At 31.7% G+C, this 20,921-nt stretch overlaps 3 protein-coding genes across 3 annotated transcripts in view; 1 reads left to right on the top strand and 2 right to left on the bottom strand.

The window, feature by feature from the left end:
* The first annotated feature begins 6,923 nt into the window (after positions 1-6,923).
* LOC106693484 (uncharacterized) lies at positions 6,924-8,032 on the top strand. The gene is made up of 2 exons (XM_014441366.1): positions 6,924-7,927; positions 7,972-8,032. The coding sequence occupies exons 1-2, from the start codon at positions 6,924-6,926 to the stop codon at positions 8,030-8,032; spliced, it is 1,065 nt and encodes a 354-aa protein (XP_014296852.1).
* A 782-nt stretch (positions 8,033-8,814) lies between these two features.
* LOC128668762 (uncharacterized) lies at positions 8,815-9,675 on the bottom strand. Its single transcript, XM_053742364.1, has one exon. It carries the CDS (start codon positions 9,586-9,588, stop codon positions 8,839-8,841), a length of 750 nt encoding a protein of 249 aa, XP_053598339.1. The 5' UTR covers positions 9,589-9,675; the 3' UTR covers positions 8,815-8,838.
* A 1,901-nt stretch (positions 9,676-11,576) lies between these two features.
* LOC103568995 (nuclear pore complex protein Nup88) overlaps positions 11,577-20,921 on the bottom strand; it is a 159,788-nt gene continuing 150,443 nt past the window's right edge. Inside the window, exons 7-10 of the mRNA XM_014441367.2 lie at positions 18,955-19,071; positions 14,187-14,413; positions 13,824-14,096; positions 11,577-11,706 (exon numbers count right to left, since the gene is read on the bottom strand). Coding sequence (XP_014296853.1) covers positions 11,643-11,706; positions 13,824-14,096; positions 14,187-14,413; positions 18,955-19,071 — 681 coding nt within the window. The 3' untranslated portion in view covers positions 11,577-11,642. The remainder of the gene's footprint in view (positions 11,707-13,823; positions 14,097-14,186; positions 14,414-18,954; positions 19,072-20,921) is intronic.

The raw sequence follows: 20,921 nt of genomic DNA on the forward strand, positions 1-20,921 counted from the left end.
AGCCAAAAACATAAAATGGTAATTAGTAATATATGTTTAATGAATAGCGTAGTATTAAGTATATTATACAGCAAGTAAAATTTACTAAACAGTTTTTAAGCCAAGTAACACATGCTTAAGCAAGATTCTGGTGCCAGTGTCTTTTTCTACGTATGGGTCTTGCGCAAGATCATGTAGCAAGAAATTGTCATCAAGACTTGTGCATGATTTGCTCAAAGCATTGTACACAATAATATTAAAGATATCTTACAAGGAAATATTCCCAGGTTCTCCTCCGATTTCGATATAAATGAGATGTTATTCTCCGTGAAAATCTGAGAGACACGTATTTTTTTTATTAGCGGAAAAATATTTAGAAGGTGAAATCACCCATCGAAGTTTAGGCTTCAAAGGGGTATTTTGCAAGTTTCACATACTTACAGTTTAAATAATCGAATGGAGCCAACGGCATCATTTTCGGGATGAAAAATGATGAAAAGTGCCATTGGTGTTATAATAAAAAAATAAATAGAACAAAAGTTATAAGGGTTGAAATTCACAAAACTTCTATTAAAAAAAAAATATCCAATGGATTTTAACGAAACCAATGGTGATCGAAAAAGGAAAAAAAATAGAGGATACGTTTTTTTGGATTTTCCGAAAAATCAAGTTTAGGGGGTGAACATCCCCTAAGTCCATCTACATTGACCACCAAAAAAACATCAATACTTTTATTAGCTTTGGGTTTAATTCGTCGAGGATTATTTTTTATACATTTTTAGCACCGAGGAAATAATAATTATATTATTTTTTTATAATTTATTTACCTTTCTACTTTGAATTTCAGACTTGATTGTTTGCATCAGGATATCGAGTATTGTAAATAATAACATATTTTAATTTTAAGGTATATTTTCTTGGCAGTGGTTCAAATAGCTTCTTACTGACACTTAAAAAAAGAAGCAGTTGATTATATTTTAAATATATATGAATCAATAACGTAAAAAACATATAAATAAACCCATCTTTTTGAAAATAGTTCAGTTGCGATGTACTTCGTTCTTCACGATTGAGTGTTAAAGTCTTGTAACTTTTTTAAGTAAATAATTTAAAACTATACGAAAACTTCTATTTTGTGCATTCAGAAAAATGAAAGTCAATCCTATAAATGTTATAAGACTACTCTTAACAACATTTCAGCCATGAACATTCCGGAATCGCCTGTAAATAATGAAGAAATACAATTAAGGAAAGTATCCAAAATATTCTACTCAATGATAGGAATAAATGATCCGGAGTCGAAATGATCGAAGAAAATTTTCTCCATTTTCAAGAACTATTCAAAGATTGGATAATGGAAGTGCCGAAAGACAAAAAGTTGGCAAATGCACTAGTGAATCGAGAAACACCTTCCTATGTAAGTATAGAGAGTATCAAACAACAATTTAAAAGAGTGCAATTCGTGAATATACATTAGAAAATTTTAAAGCGGCTGTAGATTCAGGTTTAATAGTACATGACTGCGATTTAAAAAGATGGGCCTTACAAGTTCAGAAAAAAATTGGTGCCGAAGATTTTCGTTTCAAAGCATCACCAAATTGGATCCTATCATTCAAACGAGCACATCGCATTGTATTGAGGAAAGTAAATAAGTTTATCACGTCCAAAACAATTGAAAATGGAAAATTATTAAAAGAGCAGGCTAAAAAATTTCTCAATAATGTAAAACAAAAAATTGAAATTTATAAATTACCAAATGTATACAATTCAGATCAAAGTGGTTTTCAGTTGAAAATGCATTCCTGGTGAACTTTAGCCGTTGAAAGAGAAAAGCAGGTATAATGTTGGGTACAATCTGTTACTTCTACGACACATAGTTACACAGTTCAACCAACTGTATCCGCTGATGGAAAGCTTTTATCCCCACTATTTTTAGTTTTTAAAGAACCAAGTGGTAAATTTGAATCAATAGTTGACATGACGATTCTTAGACCACAAAATATACACCTCGAAGCATCAAAATCCGGGAAATTAACGTCAGGTATAAATTATTTTTTACTTTTTTGGTTTCAACTTAAATAATTGTTAATTTTCAGATCATTTTAAAATTTGGTTAAAGAGGATATTTTTTCCAAATGTTGGTTCAAAATCTTTATTACTAATTAATTCATGGACTGGACATTGTCCTGAAGCTGTACAAAGCGTTAAACCAGCAAATAAAGCTGTTGAAATAATGATCATACTCACCCAGTGAACACATCAACGTAACAGGGATGTCACATTTATAGAATGAAAACTTTCGGTTACGTAAAATCGTAAGGCACAAGCACATCACATCTTCATAACATGTATATCACAATTTCACACTCATTTACATAATATTGTTACGTAATATAGTAAACGTAAATGTGATATTAATGTGACGTACATGTTACATTGGTGATATAACGGTGATGTTATTTGAATATCATATTTACATAACATAGAAGTCATGAAGAAATATAAATTTTACGTTGAGGTTATAGAACAGTGACCTCTAATTGACATCATTTTCTATTAAATTGTACAAAGCACTTTTATGCGCTATAAATTATAATTGCAATATTAAAAAAATTAAAATCATAACGAATAATTATAAGAGATATTAATATTTGATTTATTGGCTAAAAAACATACATACATTTTTCTATACGGAAGTATATTTCTTTTTAATAAATATTTGAAAATCTCCAAGTTCTTATTTTTGTTTATTTTTTTTAATACTGAAATATTTTGTTTTTATTCAAGTATCGTCCTACATGGGCCGATACGACAAAAATGTATCCGTTGAACTGGTTACCTCGAATGTGCATTCGATTGGGGCATAAAAGGTGGATCGCATGTATTCTTGGAGGAACAATTTGGGCGCTCACAAATATCTTAGCGGTGGATTCCTAAACTACCAAATATTTATTGTGCAGCGACTGCATGCACTCACGTCAGACACTTTATTAATTTTTTCCGCCTGCTTGTAAATAATTATTTAAAAACTATTTTTATCGTTATTTATTTGTATTTAATTTAATCAATAAGAATAATAACAATAAAAATAAAAAAAATTAAAGAAAATGTCCAATAATAAAATAAATATATTTGTAAGCAAATGAAAATACAGATGTAAATTTATATAAATTAATAAAAACGCTTACTCCATAAATTCGACATAAACCTCAACGCGTTTCAATGTTAAATATTAGTTTTTACATAAATAAAATGCAAAAATATTAATTATTACAAATACATACTTTTTATGCATAACTCTTTCTATCACAATGCCGTCGAAATACTTACATCATTTTAAAGTAAAATTTTTTACATAAATGTGATGAAATTTTTCGATGTAAAATAAATATAACTATTTTTTATGTAAGAGTGATGTAACAGTATGAACATATCCGAAACATTACATTGTGAGGTAAATATGACGATAAAATAGAATCACCAAGATTATGTCACTTGTAAGTCGATTTTGTTACATAATTTTGAGGTAATATCTAGAATGTAAAGCTAATGTTAGTATGCGATATAAATATAACGTCACATTAAGGTCACCAATGTGATATCACTCGGTCAGTAATATGCATGTAATCTTAATGTCACATTTATCTCACAAATTTGACGTACCATTTACATTACAATTTATATAATCAGAATGTAAAATTTACGTTGAGTTTGTAACGTTACATGTTCTCTAGATGTGATATCACTGTTACGTTGATGTGTTCACTGGGCAAAAGTACATCTAGAAAAATTCAACCGCTTGATGTTTTTGGATTCCAAGTATGAAAAAATTTTGTTCGACATATCACGGATCGTACAATTTTGATGAATTTTAACATACGTTTGCACTTACAAAATAACATTATATAATTGTAATCGCTCACTCATATCTAGTTATCATAGTCTCGATATACATTACCGACAGAAAGTTTGGAAGCACTTGTAATACGCTGAATATTTTTTCAGATGCTTCCAAACTTTCTCTCGGTAGTGTACAAACAACGAGAATTGTGCTCATAAAAACTAAACAAGCAAGAACACCAACATATAATCCATTATACATAGTCACATTCGCATCTCCACACCAAGATGTGTTAAGTGCATTGAACCACATTTGACTGAAGACTGCAAAAAGCCAAAAGATGAGGCTTCAGACTGCGTAAACTACTTTGGTAGTCATTCAGCAAACTACAGACAATGTAAAGTATATATTGAACATCTTAATAAACTGCAAAATATTCAAAAGCTAAGACACAAAAAACATACAATGAATAAAAAGACATTTAATATACGTGTCCATCATTTTCCAACACCAACTATGCAACAAAGTCAGCAGCTGTCCTTGAGTACAAGGGTGAACTTTGACCAAAGTTGACAGCAAGTAACTCCTACGTATGCCAACGCCAGCAGGATGACATCATCAACTACGCTGAGTCATGTGGAAATACCTCAAACTATTAATGGTAATCATCCTATCCCAAAATTTTAATACCCAAAACTTGGATAATATAACTAAATTTAATGAGCTAGTCAATAAAATAAATATTTTGAACTCTTCATGCAATACAAATCAATTATTAGTGTTAGTAAAAACATGTAAAGATACAACGTCACAAATTTTAGTACTTAATAATTATCTATCTAACAATGGCTAAGCTGAGGTCATTAAACATTAAAAGATAGAGGCGGAGGTGTAATAATCTTTATTTAGAATAAAATACCCCATATGCAAGTGTGTTTAAACACAACAGCATTAGAGACGATTGCAATTAAACTAAATAATAATATGCTTATAGTTTCTTGCTACAATCCACCACAGGGAGAACTAAATAAACGCGATCTTCAAAAAATAATGAACCTTAATAATCAAGTAATTATCGCGGGCAATTTAAACGCCAAACATAATTTCTGAAATTGCGTAGGCGCAAACAAAAATGGTAATATATTGTTTGAATAAATACAACAAAGACCTTACAGTCTTGAGTATCCAAATCAACATACACTTATCCCGACCCATGGTGATACATCATCAATAGTAGACTTAGCATGAATAAAAAACATCAAAAAATGTAATGAACCAGTATGCATTAATGACCTCAACTCAGACCACTCGCCTATGTTATTAAAAATAAATACTATAAAAATATATGTAAATAGAATAAAAATATTATATTATAAGAATATCAATCATCAATGATCTGTTATATTTTACTAAACATAGTAATGGATTGACAATATATATTTTTAGCTGTAAAAGTCTTCGTGCTCATTTCATAGATCTCACCCATTCAATTATGAAAAAAACGAATGTTTACTTTTAAATGAAACTTGGTTACCCAATGAAGAGTCGTATACCAAATTTTAATTGTATAATACAATATAATCGATCGAACTTTCGAGGTAGAAGAATTGACATTAATCAAAATATTCACGATACTACCAATATCATTACACCGAATATTGATATGACTGTAAGACAGGCGGAACTGGCAAGTTCAACCGTAACATCACTTGTTGAGTTTTGTACAGCTAAATGTAAAATGGAAGATGGCACCAAAATTGTTTTGACTGCAATTGACATCACTGCGCCCCGTGAAAAAAGAATCATATATGACCATATATGAATGCTCCATATATGACCATGTATGGAAATTGGCCAGACATGGCTATTAGGCTGTCCGTTATTTACCAAATGAGATTTTTTTTCTCGGCTATGATATAAATCATTTATTTGTGATCCAAAAATAATAAAAAAGAAATAAAAAAGTTTATTCTAATGCCGTTTAACCTTGCCTAAGTAATGACACATTCCCATTGTCATACAATGAGCATAATTTTATTACTCGCTCAAAAATTAGTGTACAGCAACGACTAATACCTATTTTTGTAGAAAATTTACCGCCCTTCAAGAAAGGTTTCTTAGACTTTCTTCGTAAATCCAACTATTTAAGTGATATCGAAGTTCAAAGTTGATGGATTTAAAAAATAATGCTTCCGATTAAAATTCTATTACTCTCCAGCAAACAGATATATACTTATTATCAACTGTATTGACTATCTCTTTCCAGTCCTTTCATTATTTTATTGTAATTAATTATTTGCATGCAATTAGAAACTATTTTTTAATGATGCCAATAAAGTATAACTTCTCACGCACGTCTACAAGTACACGCACCTATTTTTTTTTAATTTGAATCAACCCAAGTAACACGTACTTAAGCAAGTACTCTTGTATAAGATCCTTGTGCAAGGCCTATAGTTACTAGTGTCTTCTTGTACATATGCGCCTTGCGCCAGATTGTGTAGCAAGGAACTGACTTAAAAATTGTGCATAATTCGCTAATGGTATTGTTGGCAGGAGGATTGAAGATATTTCTAACATGGTGCACCCAAAAGTTTCTGACGCGTTACTTGCCCAAGAAACTTGCAGCAGATACTTGCGCATGGCTTGCTCAAGATCTGCTCAAAACGCGCGATACTCCCCATGCTATTCCTTCCCCCACTAATTTTAACTCAAGCAGATCTTGAGCAAGGTATGCGCAAGGTTGATCGAACATGCTTCTCCCGCCGATTTTTCCCTAGAATTGATTCATAACTTCACCAAAAAGTGGGGGGGGGGGCATCCTTCTTCAGTCCTACAAATATATAAAGGCCTAGTGCGAGCCACTATTGATTGGGGACTCATCTTTTACCAGGACACAACAAGGTCAAATCATAAAAATTAAAAGAATTCAATATTCCGCATTAAGAGGGCTACAGGCAATCCGATTACTACACCACTGAATGTTTTATTACACTTGGCTGTAAAGCCGGATCTAAACAGCAGGGCAACATGTTTGTCCAGGAAATACTTGGCAAGAACAGTGGCAAAAGCACAGAACCAACTGGAACCTACATTTAACTTAATGAGGACAGCGCGAGCAAAACTCGTCAGTAAAAATCAAGAGAAAAAGGGGGAAAGATACCTCACATCACTCTTCAAACTGTGGGAATCGGAAACCGACACTATGAATAGAATCAATAAATATGACAAACCAGCAATGACAATGGTCAGCCATAAAAGTAGGTTCAGAAAAACACAAGCAGACCTTGAGATCAGAAGAAAAGCTACAAAGCAACAGGACGTGAAAGGGAAGTGGAATCAACTGGTGGAACGGGCATACCCGAACTACAGTTCAATATACACGGATGGGTCAAAAACTAAAAACGAAGTAGCAGCAGTGGCAATCTGTCTGGAAAAAGAATTGGATGTGAGTGTGGCTATGAACAAGGAAGTTACAATATTCTCAGCTGAAATTCATGCCATCAAAATGGCGATCAGAATGACGGCCAGAGAAAAAATTAATAGCGTGTTGATATGTACAGATTCCCAATCCACCCAGAAGGGGCTGGAGAGACCAGGTAGCCCCAAAGATTCCATCGGCATGATGGAAATCAGGCAAAGCTTAATGGAAGCTAAAGACATGGGAATAAATATAGTCATGGTATGGACACCGGCACACAAGGAAATTGAAGGCAACGAGGAGGCAGAAAAACTGGCGAAGCAAACTGCTAATGAAGATAACCCACAACACAGATTAGAAGGCTTGGAAGCAGAGTACTACAATGAAAGATTCAAGGCAAATCTATACCAGGAGGCATACGAGGACATGATCAAATACCCCAAGGGAAAGGAGTATTTCAAGCATATTAAAAAGTTTAACAGTAAACCGTGGTTCCATGGACTTGGGTTCACTAGAGATCAAATAACAGTTTTAAACAAACTTAGGAGTGGACATAACCAGGTCAAAGTCCACCTGCATAGAATGCAGATTGTGGAGGATGCGAACTGTGAATGCGGGAAGCATCCCCAAACTCTAGAACACGTTATTTGGGAATGTGAACTGGTTGATAAGAATGACAGAATAAAGTTAATTAACAGGTTTAGTAATCTAAAATGTTCTTATAATGCAGATTGTGCGGTCCAATCACTGGTCTTCTCATCTTCACCAACAGTGACTTACCCTTTACATAATTTCATTAAAACCATCTCATTCAACATTTGAGCTATCCTAATTGTATTTAACACCTCGCATTTACTAACAAATTCATATCACATAATCACTTAGTAGACTATACATAGATCCACTCATACTTTATAAACAATCACACATACACGGGGAAAAATAAATAAATAAAATCAACAATAAAACAAGAACAACAACAAAAACATATTAAACTAGTATCAACAACAAAAACGAAGCAACAACAAAGAAAAAGAAACTCAACAAGAAAACAGGGGAAAAATCATAATAAAAAAAAAAAACGATCACAGCAGTAAGTAGCACGTGGCTCAATAAGGACGATAGCCAAAAAGGAGAAAAAAAATCACCAAAATTCTTGAGTAAGACTAACACAAGACTTGCAATTCAAATCTGCTCCAAATATCTGGGGCAAGACCCATAGGTGAATGGTGGGGCTAGCAACTATCGAACTTGAGAGCAGACTTGTGCAGGCCTTGAAAAAAACTGCTATATGGGAATTGTTGTTTAAATAATAAGTTTAGTCGATTAAAGTAAATGATAAAGTTTATTAGTAATTATATACAGTTGCACGCGCTTCTACGATACATAAGTTTATATATAGTTTCACACAATGTCTAGTTGTCAAGGGTACGTGGTAAGGAATGAATTGTGGGTCATACTTGTACATACATTATTTTTTGGGACTTGTTTAGTTCTACGCATGCGTATCTTAGATCACCGCAAGGTTTGTGTGTGTCTTCTCAACGACAACATTGGAGTATTTCCAACATCCCCCCTCAATGTTGGCGTGTGTTGTTTATAACAGCCCCAAATTCTCGCAGTGTTTCACATGTTTTATAGCAGGCAGTGCTTTTGTGAATATGTCTGCTACCATATCATCTGTTGATATTGACTCCACCTTGATGAGCCCTTCTCGCACCTTTTCACGTATGAAATGATACCGAATATCGATGTGCTTCGTCCTTGAATGGAATGCTGGGTTTTCTGCCAACATTTTTGCACTCCTGTTGTCGCAGAATATTTCCCCACTTATTGATTGATCCATGCCTAGTTCTTCCATGAACCTGTTGAGATGAATTGATTCCTTTGCAGCTTCTGTCAGTGCCATGTATTCTGCCTCGGCAGTTGACAGTGCGACCGTTTTTTGTTTCTTGGATTGCCAGCTGACTGCTGCTCCTCCTAATAGGAATGTGTATCCTGTGTATGATCGTCTGTCCTTGGTGTCATTTGCCCAGCTTGCATCTGCGTATCCGATTAGCTTTCCTAACGGTTTGCTGTACTTCAATGAATAGTCTGCAGTGCCTTTTAAGTATCTTAGGAGCCTTTTTGCTGCTCCCCAGTGATGATCATTTGGCTTGTCATTGAATTGTGCCAATACGCTGACTGTGTGTGCAATATCGGGTCTAGTACACACCGCCAGGTACATTAGCGATCCCACTAGTTTCTTATAAGGATACTTTTTCGGTGGTTGCCCTCCTGTGTCTTTTGTCCCTCCTAAATTTGTGTTTGGACTTGCTGGAGTACTTGTTGCATTACTGTCTTCCATTTTGAACTTTTTCAAAATTTCGGTGACGTATTTCTTTTGTCATAGTTTTATGCCTTCACGTTGATCAATTTCTAACCCCAGACAGTATCTAGCTTCACCGAGATCCTTTATCTCAATTTCCTTGTTGATTTCTTGTTTCACATGGTTAGTTAATGCTTCATTGCTTGATACAATTAACATGTCATCTACCCAGATTGTAATAATAATTTTTTCTTCTTCATGGTGCCCAGTAAATACACACGGGTCCGCCGCTGTTGGTCTTAGTCCTATTTTTCTTAAAGTTGTTTGTAGGTGTTGGTACCACCTCTCTCCGGACTGCTTTAAGCCATATAGCGCCTTTTTCAGCTTGCATACCTTGTTTTCTTGTTTTAAGGCTTCTTGCATCTTCACAGCGGCTGTATGAATTTTTGAGTCACGTCTTTCCGTACGCACTATGTCATCTACTGCTTCTTTCACGCCTTCCGGAACTTCCATGAATATTTCTTCTTTTAATTCGCTATTTAAATAGGCCGTTTTCACATCCCACTGCTGAACTTTGGCGTTCATCTCAGCAGCCATGGCCATCACTAGCCTGATGGATTCTAGCCTCGTTACCGGAGCGTATGTTTCGTTGTAGTCTGATCCTGGTCGCTGGCTGAAACCTCGTGCGACTATACGAGCCTTTCTTCGCTCTGTGCCGCGATGTAGAAATCCTCCGTGGTATTTGCACTTGCACGTTGCCGTCTCACATCCCTTTTCCTTTCGGGACAATTTTTCGCAAAATGGCCTGGTTTTCCGCACTTGTAACAATTTCCGTAAATTCCTCCGTTTTTTCGAGTTTTTGACCTTGCCGCAAATGCTTTTGTCTCAGTATCATGTGAGTCACCTTTTCTAGCTAGGCACTCATTAAGAATTTTAATTTTTAATTCTTCCGGCTTCGGCAGATTATCTCGGCTTTCGATGACGCATCGAAAGTTTTCAAAGCTCAACGGTAATCTGTGTAGCAGCATAGTTGATAAGAGGTCGTCGTTAATCTCTATGTCCATTTCTGCCAGTTTATCTACAACGTCAAAGAAATTGTCTAGGTACTGATGAATGTCCTCACCTTCCTTCAACTTGTGTATGAACAACGATTTCAGTAATGTTGCCTTCCTCGCCGGTCCTTTTGATGCGTATATTTCTTCTAATTTCAGCCATAATTCCCTTGCCGTCTTACATGTCTTTATGCTCTTTAGTTCCGATGGTGCTATGGCCAGTATCATGCTTGCACGTGCTAATTGATCTCCCTCAGTCCACTTCGCAATGGCTTCTTCGTTTCCGCTGACTTCTGCGGGTTTTATAGATGTTCCATCAGCAAATCGCCATAGCTTCTTTTGGATCAGTAATGCTTCTATTTGTATCTTCCAAGTGTCGTGGATTTCCTTTGATAGCGCCTGTATACTACTACTCGTGCCCGCCATTTTTGTGTTACGTTACTAACTCACGTTTCACTATTTGTTAACTCGCGGTTTTTCGCACGCACTTTTATCTTTACATTTGCACAAAGCTTTTAAACGCACCAGACGTGTTCTGGGCCCATAACCTGTTGTTTAAATAATAAGTTTAGTCGATTAAAGTAAATGATAAAGTTTATTAGTAATTATATACAGTTGCACGCGCTTCTACGATACATAAGTTTATATATAGTTTCACACAATGTCTAGTTGTCAAGGGTACGTGGTAAGGAATGAATTGTGGGTCATACTTGTACATACATTATTTTTTGGGACTTGTTTAGTTCTACGCATGCGTATCTTAGATCACCGCAAGGTTTGTGTGTGTCTTCTCAACGACAACATTGGAGTATTTCCAACAGGAATATTATACATACCGATTAAAAAAAGTTTTGAGATAAAGTTAATTAATCATTAATAATTCATTTTTGTTTAGATATTAAAATAATAATAATAATGAATAAATAAAACACGTTTTTGGTCATGAAAATGTTAATTATTGAAGATACATTGATGTAATTATTGAGTATATTTTTATTTCAAACGTATAAAAAAAATTGAAAAGTAAAAAAATTTTTTCATTCAAACTTCTAAATCTTCTTCAAGTATTTTGACTTGTCCAATCAATTCAGCAATACTGTCACCCCTGAAATAAAATTTTTTAATTATTTTAAATGTCACATAAATTGAAAATCGATTTTTTTTATTTAATAAAGATTTTTTTTTTAAAGATGATTTAAATCTAAACGGAGTGGTTTTTTTTTTAAACTCCGGAACTCCAAGTGGCGGAGTTAATTTAGATTGAAAGAAGATTTGGATTCACTCTCGATTTTTTACAGTGTTCTACTATCTAAGATACTACTTATTATAAATGGGTCATTCCACCAAATAAAGTTATTTTTACGGGGCGACCCGCATCGATTTGATTCAAACCATGTGGAGTCTTTCCAAATATTAAAAAAAAAATTCTCTGAAAATTTGAGCCTTTAATATGCAGCAGTTTCAAAGTTATGATTTTTTGAATTTTTTAAAAATTTTTGTTTTCAACTTTTTAATTACTTTTTTTGAAGGAAACAATTTTTAAAAAAAAATGAGCACATAATAGTTTTTCGTAGGAAAAATTCTCAGCTTTCCAACGAAAATATCCATTTTTTATTTTAAGTTACAGAAGACCCCTTAAAAGTCGTTTAAAATAGGAAAAACTATTTTTATGACTGTGCGGCGCTTGATACATCTAATTTGATATTTTTTTCTGAAAGCTGAGACCTTTTCCGATAAAATATGTAATTTTCACAATGTGCATATTTTTTGTTTGAACAAAATCAATAATCATTTAAATACAAGTCATTGATTTTATCGTTTTATCAAACTATATTGGTTCATTGTGTGGCAAAAGATGAAACAAAACGATATCAGACAAGAGTGAACTAGGCTGCCCAAGCCGTAGGCAAAAGCTGACAATAACTGCAATCTGAAGTCGTGTTTCATCTCGTGTTACACACTATTTTTTTTATGATTACCTGCATTAAAAATTAGTTTCAGTGGCAGCAGCCAGTTAGAATTAAGTTAATTAAAGAACGATGGTGTGGTCAACCATAAGTCTATGCGTAGCTTATGATTTGCAATTTATAATTAAATAAAAACCATAAATGCTCTTTACTATTTACACAAATTTTTATAAAACTTGTTGACAAAGTTAGAACTGTCATTGAGGGAGATAACATCAATAGCCTGAAATCATTTTTGAACTAAACCCAAGAATTAAAGTTCAAGTCACTAATTCCTAAACTTGAAGCTTTGATGCTGGTATCATGAAAAATAATTTTATAATTTTTGTTGTCAGAGCTTTACTGCATATACATACTAGAAAACATATCCTCACACCGCAAGATTTATGCATCCAGGCTATTCAAAATTTTACCGGCGTTGATTTCACTTTTATGACCAACTCTTATTGAAAGAAACGATTTAAAACGATTGGAAAAAAAATTTTTAATACTTTTTAATGCTTTTGAATACTTTGAATACTTTTTAATCACCCTTTTTAGGAGCATTTAACATTACAAATCGTTTTGAATCGTTTCTTTTAATCAAGGAATAATGACTTTTTATAGAAAATAAATGTTTTAGACGTACGATACTTAGAGTCAAATACGCTGAAAGAAACACAAGCAGTACACCTTTTCTTACCTATTGTTAATAGCCAAGGATATATTTGTATTAAAAATGTATCAAGATCCTCAAAAAACCTAAGAATTAAAGTTTTTTAATCATTGGGAGTTTATATTTCATTTAATTTTGTTCAAATAAAAAATATGCACATCGTGAAAATTACATATTTTGTCGGAAAAGGTCTCAGCTTTCAGAAAAAAATATCAAATTAGATGTATCAAGCGCCGCACAGTCATAAAAATCGTTTTTCCTATTTTAAACGAAATTTAAAGGGTCTTCTGTAACTTAAAATAAAAAATGGATATTCTCGTTGGAAAGTTGAGAATTTTTCCTACGAAAAACTATTATGTGATCATTTTTTTTTAAATTGTTTCCTTCAAAAAAAGTAATGAAAAAGTTGAAAATAAAAATTTTTAAAAAATTCAAAAAATCATAACTTTGAAACTGCTGCATATTAAAGGCTCAAATTTTTAGAGAATTTTTTTTTAAATACATGGAAAGACTCCACAAAGTTTGAATCAAATCGTCGAGGGTCGCCCCATAAAAATAACTTTATTTGGTAGAATCACCCAAGTATAAAAGACTACTTACATTTTACGTAAACTATTTTTAATAACTTCCTCCTGTTTTTCCCCCAAAATCAACTGAGTTTTTTTATTAACACCAACATTACTAATATCTTGATTACTTTTGTCAATAGACAAGTCATTTTTGATCAATTGATTATCAACTTTATTCTTCAATCGGTCAAATTTTCCTGTAAATTCATCGACTTTGCGATTCAACTCTTTCAATTCTAACGCTTCTGTACGTTCAGCAGCTGTTAACTCTTTGTGATTAATTTGCCTCAAAACTTCTCTTGATCTAGAAAAAAAAAATTATTACAATAATCAATTACAGTATTCAAAAATTATGATTTTTCGGTTTGTTTATTAAATAAAAATGAAAAATTACCGTCGAGTTAATTCTTCTTGATGTTCTTTTATGTCTTCATAACGTTCAGCTAAATGTTGAGCTTTATCGTGTAATTCGGCTTTTATTTGCATCAAATTATTTAATTCATTTAATTGATGAATTTTTAAGGCTTTTAAAGCTCGTACTTTTTTACCAATCTCATTGCGAACATGATCATGTTTTACAAAATAATTTCCACGTAACACATTTGTTACACAATCGAGAAACTGTTGATTATTAAAATTATTATTAGTCTGATACTAGCTGCAAACACCCGCTTTGCTGGGTTTTTGTTTTTGGTAGGGTACTTATTTATGTATTCAATTTTTTGGACTGTTCAAAAAATTTCGAAAACGATTTGATGAGTACTAAAATATTTGAATGTCGCATATTACTCAAAATTAATTCATATCGTCCAAGAATATTTTCCGATCGAGTTGTTCGAATCAAATTCGTGTAGTTAACAACTTTTAAAGATATTGTAGAATTCATCATAATATTTAAAAATTTTTAAAACAATTCAGAGCGTTCTAGACAGATAAAATAATTTTGAACTTATTTAAAACATTTATATAGATAACAGAATTTTACAGAATCTTATCAAATTTCTAGAACAATCCAAAACATTTTAAACAAATTAAAATCATTTATATGAGATTTAAACAACTACACAGAAAAAAAGTATTTCTTAGCGCAAGAAATATTTTGTATTATGTCTTGAAGACAAAAATTTTTCTTGGCTCAAGAATTTTTTTCTCGCCTAAAAAAATTTTTTCTTCTTCCAAGAAAATTTTTGTTTTCACTTTATAATACAAAAAATTTCTTGGGTCAAGTAAAAATTTTCTTAGAAAAAGAAAAAATTTTTTGCGCCAATATAATTTGGAGCTTTCCAAATGATTTTCGAAATTTTTGGAACAATCCAGGAACATTCTAATGGATTGGAATAATTTTTGAATGAATTTGAAAATTTAAATGTATTTTGGAACTTTCCAGATGTTGGCGAAAATCTTCTGCCGCAACCTTTAGACAACGTTCAAAGAAGGCAACTTTCCTTCAAATAATGTAATATCAATTTTTGTGGCCAACTTGGCGACAGGTTGCGGCAGTAGATTGTCGCCAAGTTGCTTGCCTACTTGGCTATAAGGGATTACTACCCTGATAGCCAGAGTTTGTGATCAGAAAGTTGGTGTACATGATTTGCGACCAACTTGACAACTTTTAGCTCGTGTAACTGTTGACTACAAGTTGACTACAAGTTGCTCAAAAACTTGGCGACAATCTACTGTCTCAACCTGTCACCAAGTTTCTGAGTAACTTGTAGTCAACAGTTACACGAGCTAAAAGTTGTCAACAAGTTTCTCCGAAAGTTACCGTCAACTTATGGAAATGCCAACTTTTGTGGCCAACTTGGCAACAGGTTGCGGCAGCAGGTTATCGACAAGTTGCGGCAAACTTGGCCATTAGAGCTACAACGCGAACAGAAATTGAACCGTTGGTAAGGTAAATCTTATTATGTAACTAACTAAATAATGGAGCAAGCTTACCCAGATAGCCAAGTTGGCAGCAGGCTGACGAAAATCTACTGCCGCAACCTGTCGCCAAGTTGACCGCAAAAATTGGCATTTCCTTAAGTTGATGACAACTTTCTGAGAAAGTTGGTGGCAAAAGTTGACATTCCATTAATTGACGGAAATTCGCCTTTAATTTTCTCAGAAAGGTGTTGACAAGTTACGACAAGTAGATTGTCGCCAACTTTCTGGGAAAATTGGTAACAACTTGTCCTCAAGTTGGTCGCAACTAATGTACACCAACTTTCTGTTCAGAAAGTCTAGCTATCAGAGTGTTATAATTGGATTTAATCAATTTCGTTATATCTTCAAATTTTTGTAATATTTTTAAATGTTAATAAGTAATTGATATTAAATTTGTCTAAAGAAAACTAAGTTAAAAATGTTGCAAATACATAAATTTTTAAACTTTATTTTCTACTACACGGAAAAAATAGAATATTAAAAATTAATAAATAATAGTAAAAAGTGGAATCTGTTGTCAATAATTAGTACTATTATGTGTTTTTTGTAGATTAACGTAACTAAATATTATTACTTTTAGGTATCATACGTGACTATTAGTGAAAGTCAATTAATTTATGGCTTAATCTATTAAAAAGTAATGATGGGTGAAATTAAGAATTGGTATCTTAGATACTGATTTTTCCAGTCGAAAATTGCAAAAGTTACTAACTTTTATTTTATAAATTCGATATCACTGATCAATTATTAACTTAAAATATCATTTATTCATTATTATAAATTAATTGACAATATACATAAATCGAATAAGTGGTCAAAAATAAAATGAAACATTAATATACTAGATACTGATTTTGTTGCTCATAAAAATACCGAAAATTTTAACTCTTATTCTATAAATTCTATTCCATTGACTTATAATTAATATAAAATGTTATTTAATCGTTAGTATAAATTAATTTATTATACATGTATATCGAATAAGTGGTAAATAATAAAATAAAAAATTCATATACTAGATCTTTATATATTAATATGTACGTTTACTAATTTTTCGGTTCCTCGTTTTTAAAATTTTTCTATGTTTATTTGAATAGTAATAACTGTAGATAGCAATTTATCGATTCTTTTTTATATTAATTTTATTATACGAAATTACAAATTTTGCTCTTGTATGTGTATCAAATTTTAATATAAATAATAGCCTTTTTGGAATATATTTAATGATCCTGGTTTGATATAAGTATCGATTATACGAATTTTAAATCAAAAATAAACTACAAACGATTCAAATTTTGAGCATAATTTTTTTCCGTGTAGATTAATTTTTTTTTCCAGTATCCATATAACTGTTTTAATTATCTGATGATTAGTTATATATAGAATAAAAATACATAATTTTTTGACTTAATTAAGTTTAAATAATTTAATCGATTCATTCTGATTAAACTCAATCGAGTCCTAATCGGATTTCAATCAAGTGAATCGGATTTCTCAATCAGAATATTCCCATAAAAGTATATAATTAACTTTAAATTTTAAAAAATGGTCAAATTTTCATTACAATAATCAATATATATGTCGTTAAATTTTATGTATTGTTATTATAAATTTTGTTGAATATTTGTATGGTTTCTAGAAAATAAAGGAGATTTTTGTTAAGATGTCAATTTATTTAGAAAATTCTGATCTCGATTTTCTTTATACAAATTTATGATTAGTTACTTATTAAAACTTGAAAATATTACAATAATCTTATTGGTTTGTAAAGTATAGGTAGTTATAGATGTAAGAAAATCATTTTTAAATTCAATTACAACAATAGAGCTTGCTCCATTACTTAGCTAGTTACCTAACAAGATTTACCTTACCGACGGCTGAATTTCTTTTCGCGTCTTTTAGTATAATGTGAATTGTCCGTTTATTGCAAAATTAAAAGTAGATACTTTTAAGGAGTTTGTCAGCCATACTATTTGTTCTTTTCATCCTTTTAACTGGATTTTTGTTCAAATATAACATTTTACTATTAAGGTAAGAGACTAGTAGTCGGGTACGAGGTCTTTTACCTTATAGTGAGAGTGTTATATCAAATAAAAATTTTTATTTCAATTTGTACTTTATTTTATTATTGTCTAAGATTGTTTTAAGATTAGCTTGCATTTGTTGCGTTGGCTACACTTTCGTTTGGATCTCCTATGGTCCCAATAGTTGGTTTCTTTAGGCCACTCTCATATACATATAAATTAGACTGGGCCAAAAAAATCGACTTTTTTTTTCTTTTGATAGCGTGAAAATATTATTCCTGATGACCAAAAAAAATTATTGTGCAAGTTTGAGCCCTTAATATCAATATTAAGAGGTGTATCGTTACGACTATTAGTTTTTTGACAGAAATTTTATTTTTTATCCAAAACTCGTAAATGGTCTACCTGAAAAATTTGAGCAATACATATTCTTAAGAAAATTGAATTCCCTACAAAAAATCACCCTTAGTAAATTGACGTAAAACGAGCCATTTCCTTACAACGGTGCTTTAAATATTGATTTGTTTTTTAAATTCTTTGTTTCTATTTTGGATTTTTGTAACTACTAGAAATATTAAAATTTTTTGTAGTCACGATACATATTTTGAAATGAAATTTAATGCTCTACAAAAAAGGTCTCTTAATATTTTTTGCTAAATTCACTCCTTCAAAAGTTATTCAAGGTTGAAGTTGAGTTAAAACGACTTAAATAACCTGAATAACTTTCGGAGGAGTCACTTTAGCAAAAAATGTTAAGAGACCTTTTTTGTAGAGCATTAAATTTCCTTCAAAAATATGTATCTTGACTATAACAAATTTTAATATTTCTAGTAGTTACAAAAATCCAAAATATAAACAAAGAATTTAAAAAACAAATCAATATTTAAAGCACGGTTACAAGGAAACGGCTCGGTGTACGTCAATTTACTTGGAGAGATTTTTTGTAGGGAACCCAATTTCCTTTAAGAATATATATTGCTCACATTTTTCAGATAGATAACTTACGAGTTTTGGGTAAAAAATGAAATTTCTGTCAAAAAACGAATAGTCGTAACGATACACCTCTTAATATCAATTTTAAGAGGCCCAACTTGCACAATAATTTTTTTTGGTCATCAGGAATAATATTTTCACAGTATCGAAAAAAAAAAAAAAAGTTGATTTTTTAGTCCAGTCTAATATAAATATTGAATTGCTTAATAAATAATTTACCTCAAAACATTCTTTTCCATTTAAAGTTGATGTCATGCCCAATTTAGTGATAGGCTGTGATGTCGAATTATGTTTCAAAAGATTTTTAATATAATTCTCAAAAGATTCTCGTGTTACCTAAAAGTAAAAGTAGTTTATCATTTTATATACATTTACATCTCAATAAATTTCTTATAAACGGAATATCGTTTTCAGGTTCAGTTAATCGGCTCTTTAATTTCAATACCCACATAACTACTTTTTCGAAACTTTAAATTTTGTCAAAAATTCAGAAATTGAAGTTCAGATAAAATTATTAATTTCCCGCTAAGAAAATTGTGAGTTCTCAAAAAAAAGGAAGTTATCGGTTTCGTTCCGATTTTCGGAAACCGAGTTTTCAACAGATCTTGACGTTTTGAGGTCCATAGGAATCTATTCTGACTATTTTCAAGAGGATCTCCAAGTGTATGTATGCGATCTATTAGTTCAAAAGATATTGGCGATGAAATATTTCAATAATAACAATTGTTATCATTTTTCCAGAATAACTCACTATATAGGTTATCAAATGTACCTAAAATTAAACCAAGTCTGCCATTTTACAGTCTCTTTTGGGTACTTCAGATTTTATTGTAATAATTTCGTTAGCTTAATTAATATTATCCAAAAATAAGAAAAATCAATGGTTTTTACACTTTTCTCGGATATTTTATATATTGAAGTTCTGATCTGATCCAAAACTCATCGAATTCTCTATTTAAATTGCATCCATAAGTTTTTGTATAAATTCATTGATTTCATTAAGCACACTAAAAAAAAAACTTTTTCCAAGTGTAAATACTTCATTTAAACTAATATTTACTCGGGACTATACAAACAAATAATATTCTTAATCATACTAAATATATACTTCAAGCGGGTAATATTTTCTTGATATAAGAATTCCTATACTTATTTTAAGAAAATATACTCGTTTGGAGTACATTTTTACTAAGATTAAACGATTATTTACTCGGTACGATACAAACATTTATGTAAGGTACCCGCGGGTAATAAGGCCTAAGTAACAGAAATGATATTTAAAATAACCACCTCTGCTGAAGGCTACTCTAGTAGAAGGATCTTACATAGAGATGTTACGACAAGTTTGTAGAGTTCCGATCATCTCTAATACCAATTTTATTAAGTGCAGTAGGACCTCGTTATAAGACTAGCTCGGGGTTGTAGGCGAGAAAATTTTTGGAATTGAGGTACCCCCACTATTGTGCTTAACAGCTTTTGCGCCCAAACCTCGCTATAAGACTATCTCTGTTTTACGTTTTATTTATGTATTTGTTTCAACTCTATTACACAGTTAATCTATTTCATGTATAATTATATATAAACCGAATTTTGTCATTTTTTTTTTGTTAATTAATTATGTGATACCACGAGATTTTAAGTATTCTTTATGAAAATAAATTATTTCATCTAAAGTCTTCATGTATTTACATTTTATCTCGATTTTAGTCGTACTGATCGTTAGTCTTATAACGAGGTTTCGGCGCAAAACTTTTATTGAGTTGTTGGTGGTGGAAGTCTTCCAAGCGAGTTATAACAAATTGAAGAGAAGAGTCTTATAACGTTTAATCTTATAACGAGGTCCAACTGTATAGTTAAACTATTCCAGTTTGTTTAACCCGTAGGCCTTATTACCCTACCGTAGTAAAATAAGGCCTATTCGTATGGTTTTTGTAAAAGTATAATTTTTTGTTTGTTTATGGTAAAAATTATCATTACTTCATTACATTTTATGTCTAATGTATTGAAATAAAAATTAATGATACATTTCGATAATTACATGCAATATTTTCGATTCTATTCAAAATCTCCCTTAGCTAGGCCTTATTATCCGCCAGTACCTTACTTGAAAAAAGTTTTTTTTTTCAGTACAAAATCGTGAACAAAGCTTTAAAAACTGCTTATGAAACTCGAAGAGCTCAAAAATA

This window comes from Microplitis demolitor, chromosome 10, assembly GCF_026212275.2.
Source record: "Microplitis demolitor isolate Queensland-Clemson2020A chromosome 10, iyMicDemo2.1a, whole genome shotgun sequence".
Taxonomy (NCBI): domain Eukaryota; kingdom Metazoa; phylum Arthropoda; class Insecta; order Hymenoptera; family Braconidae; genus Microplitis; species Microplitis demolitor.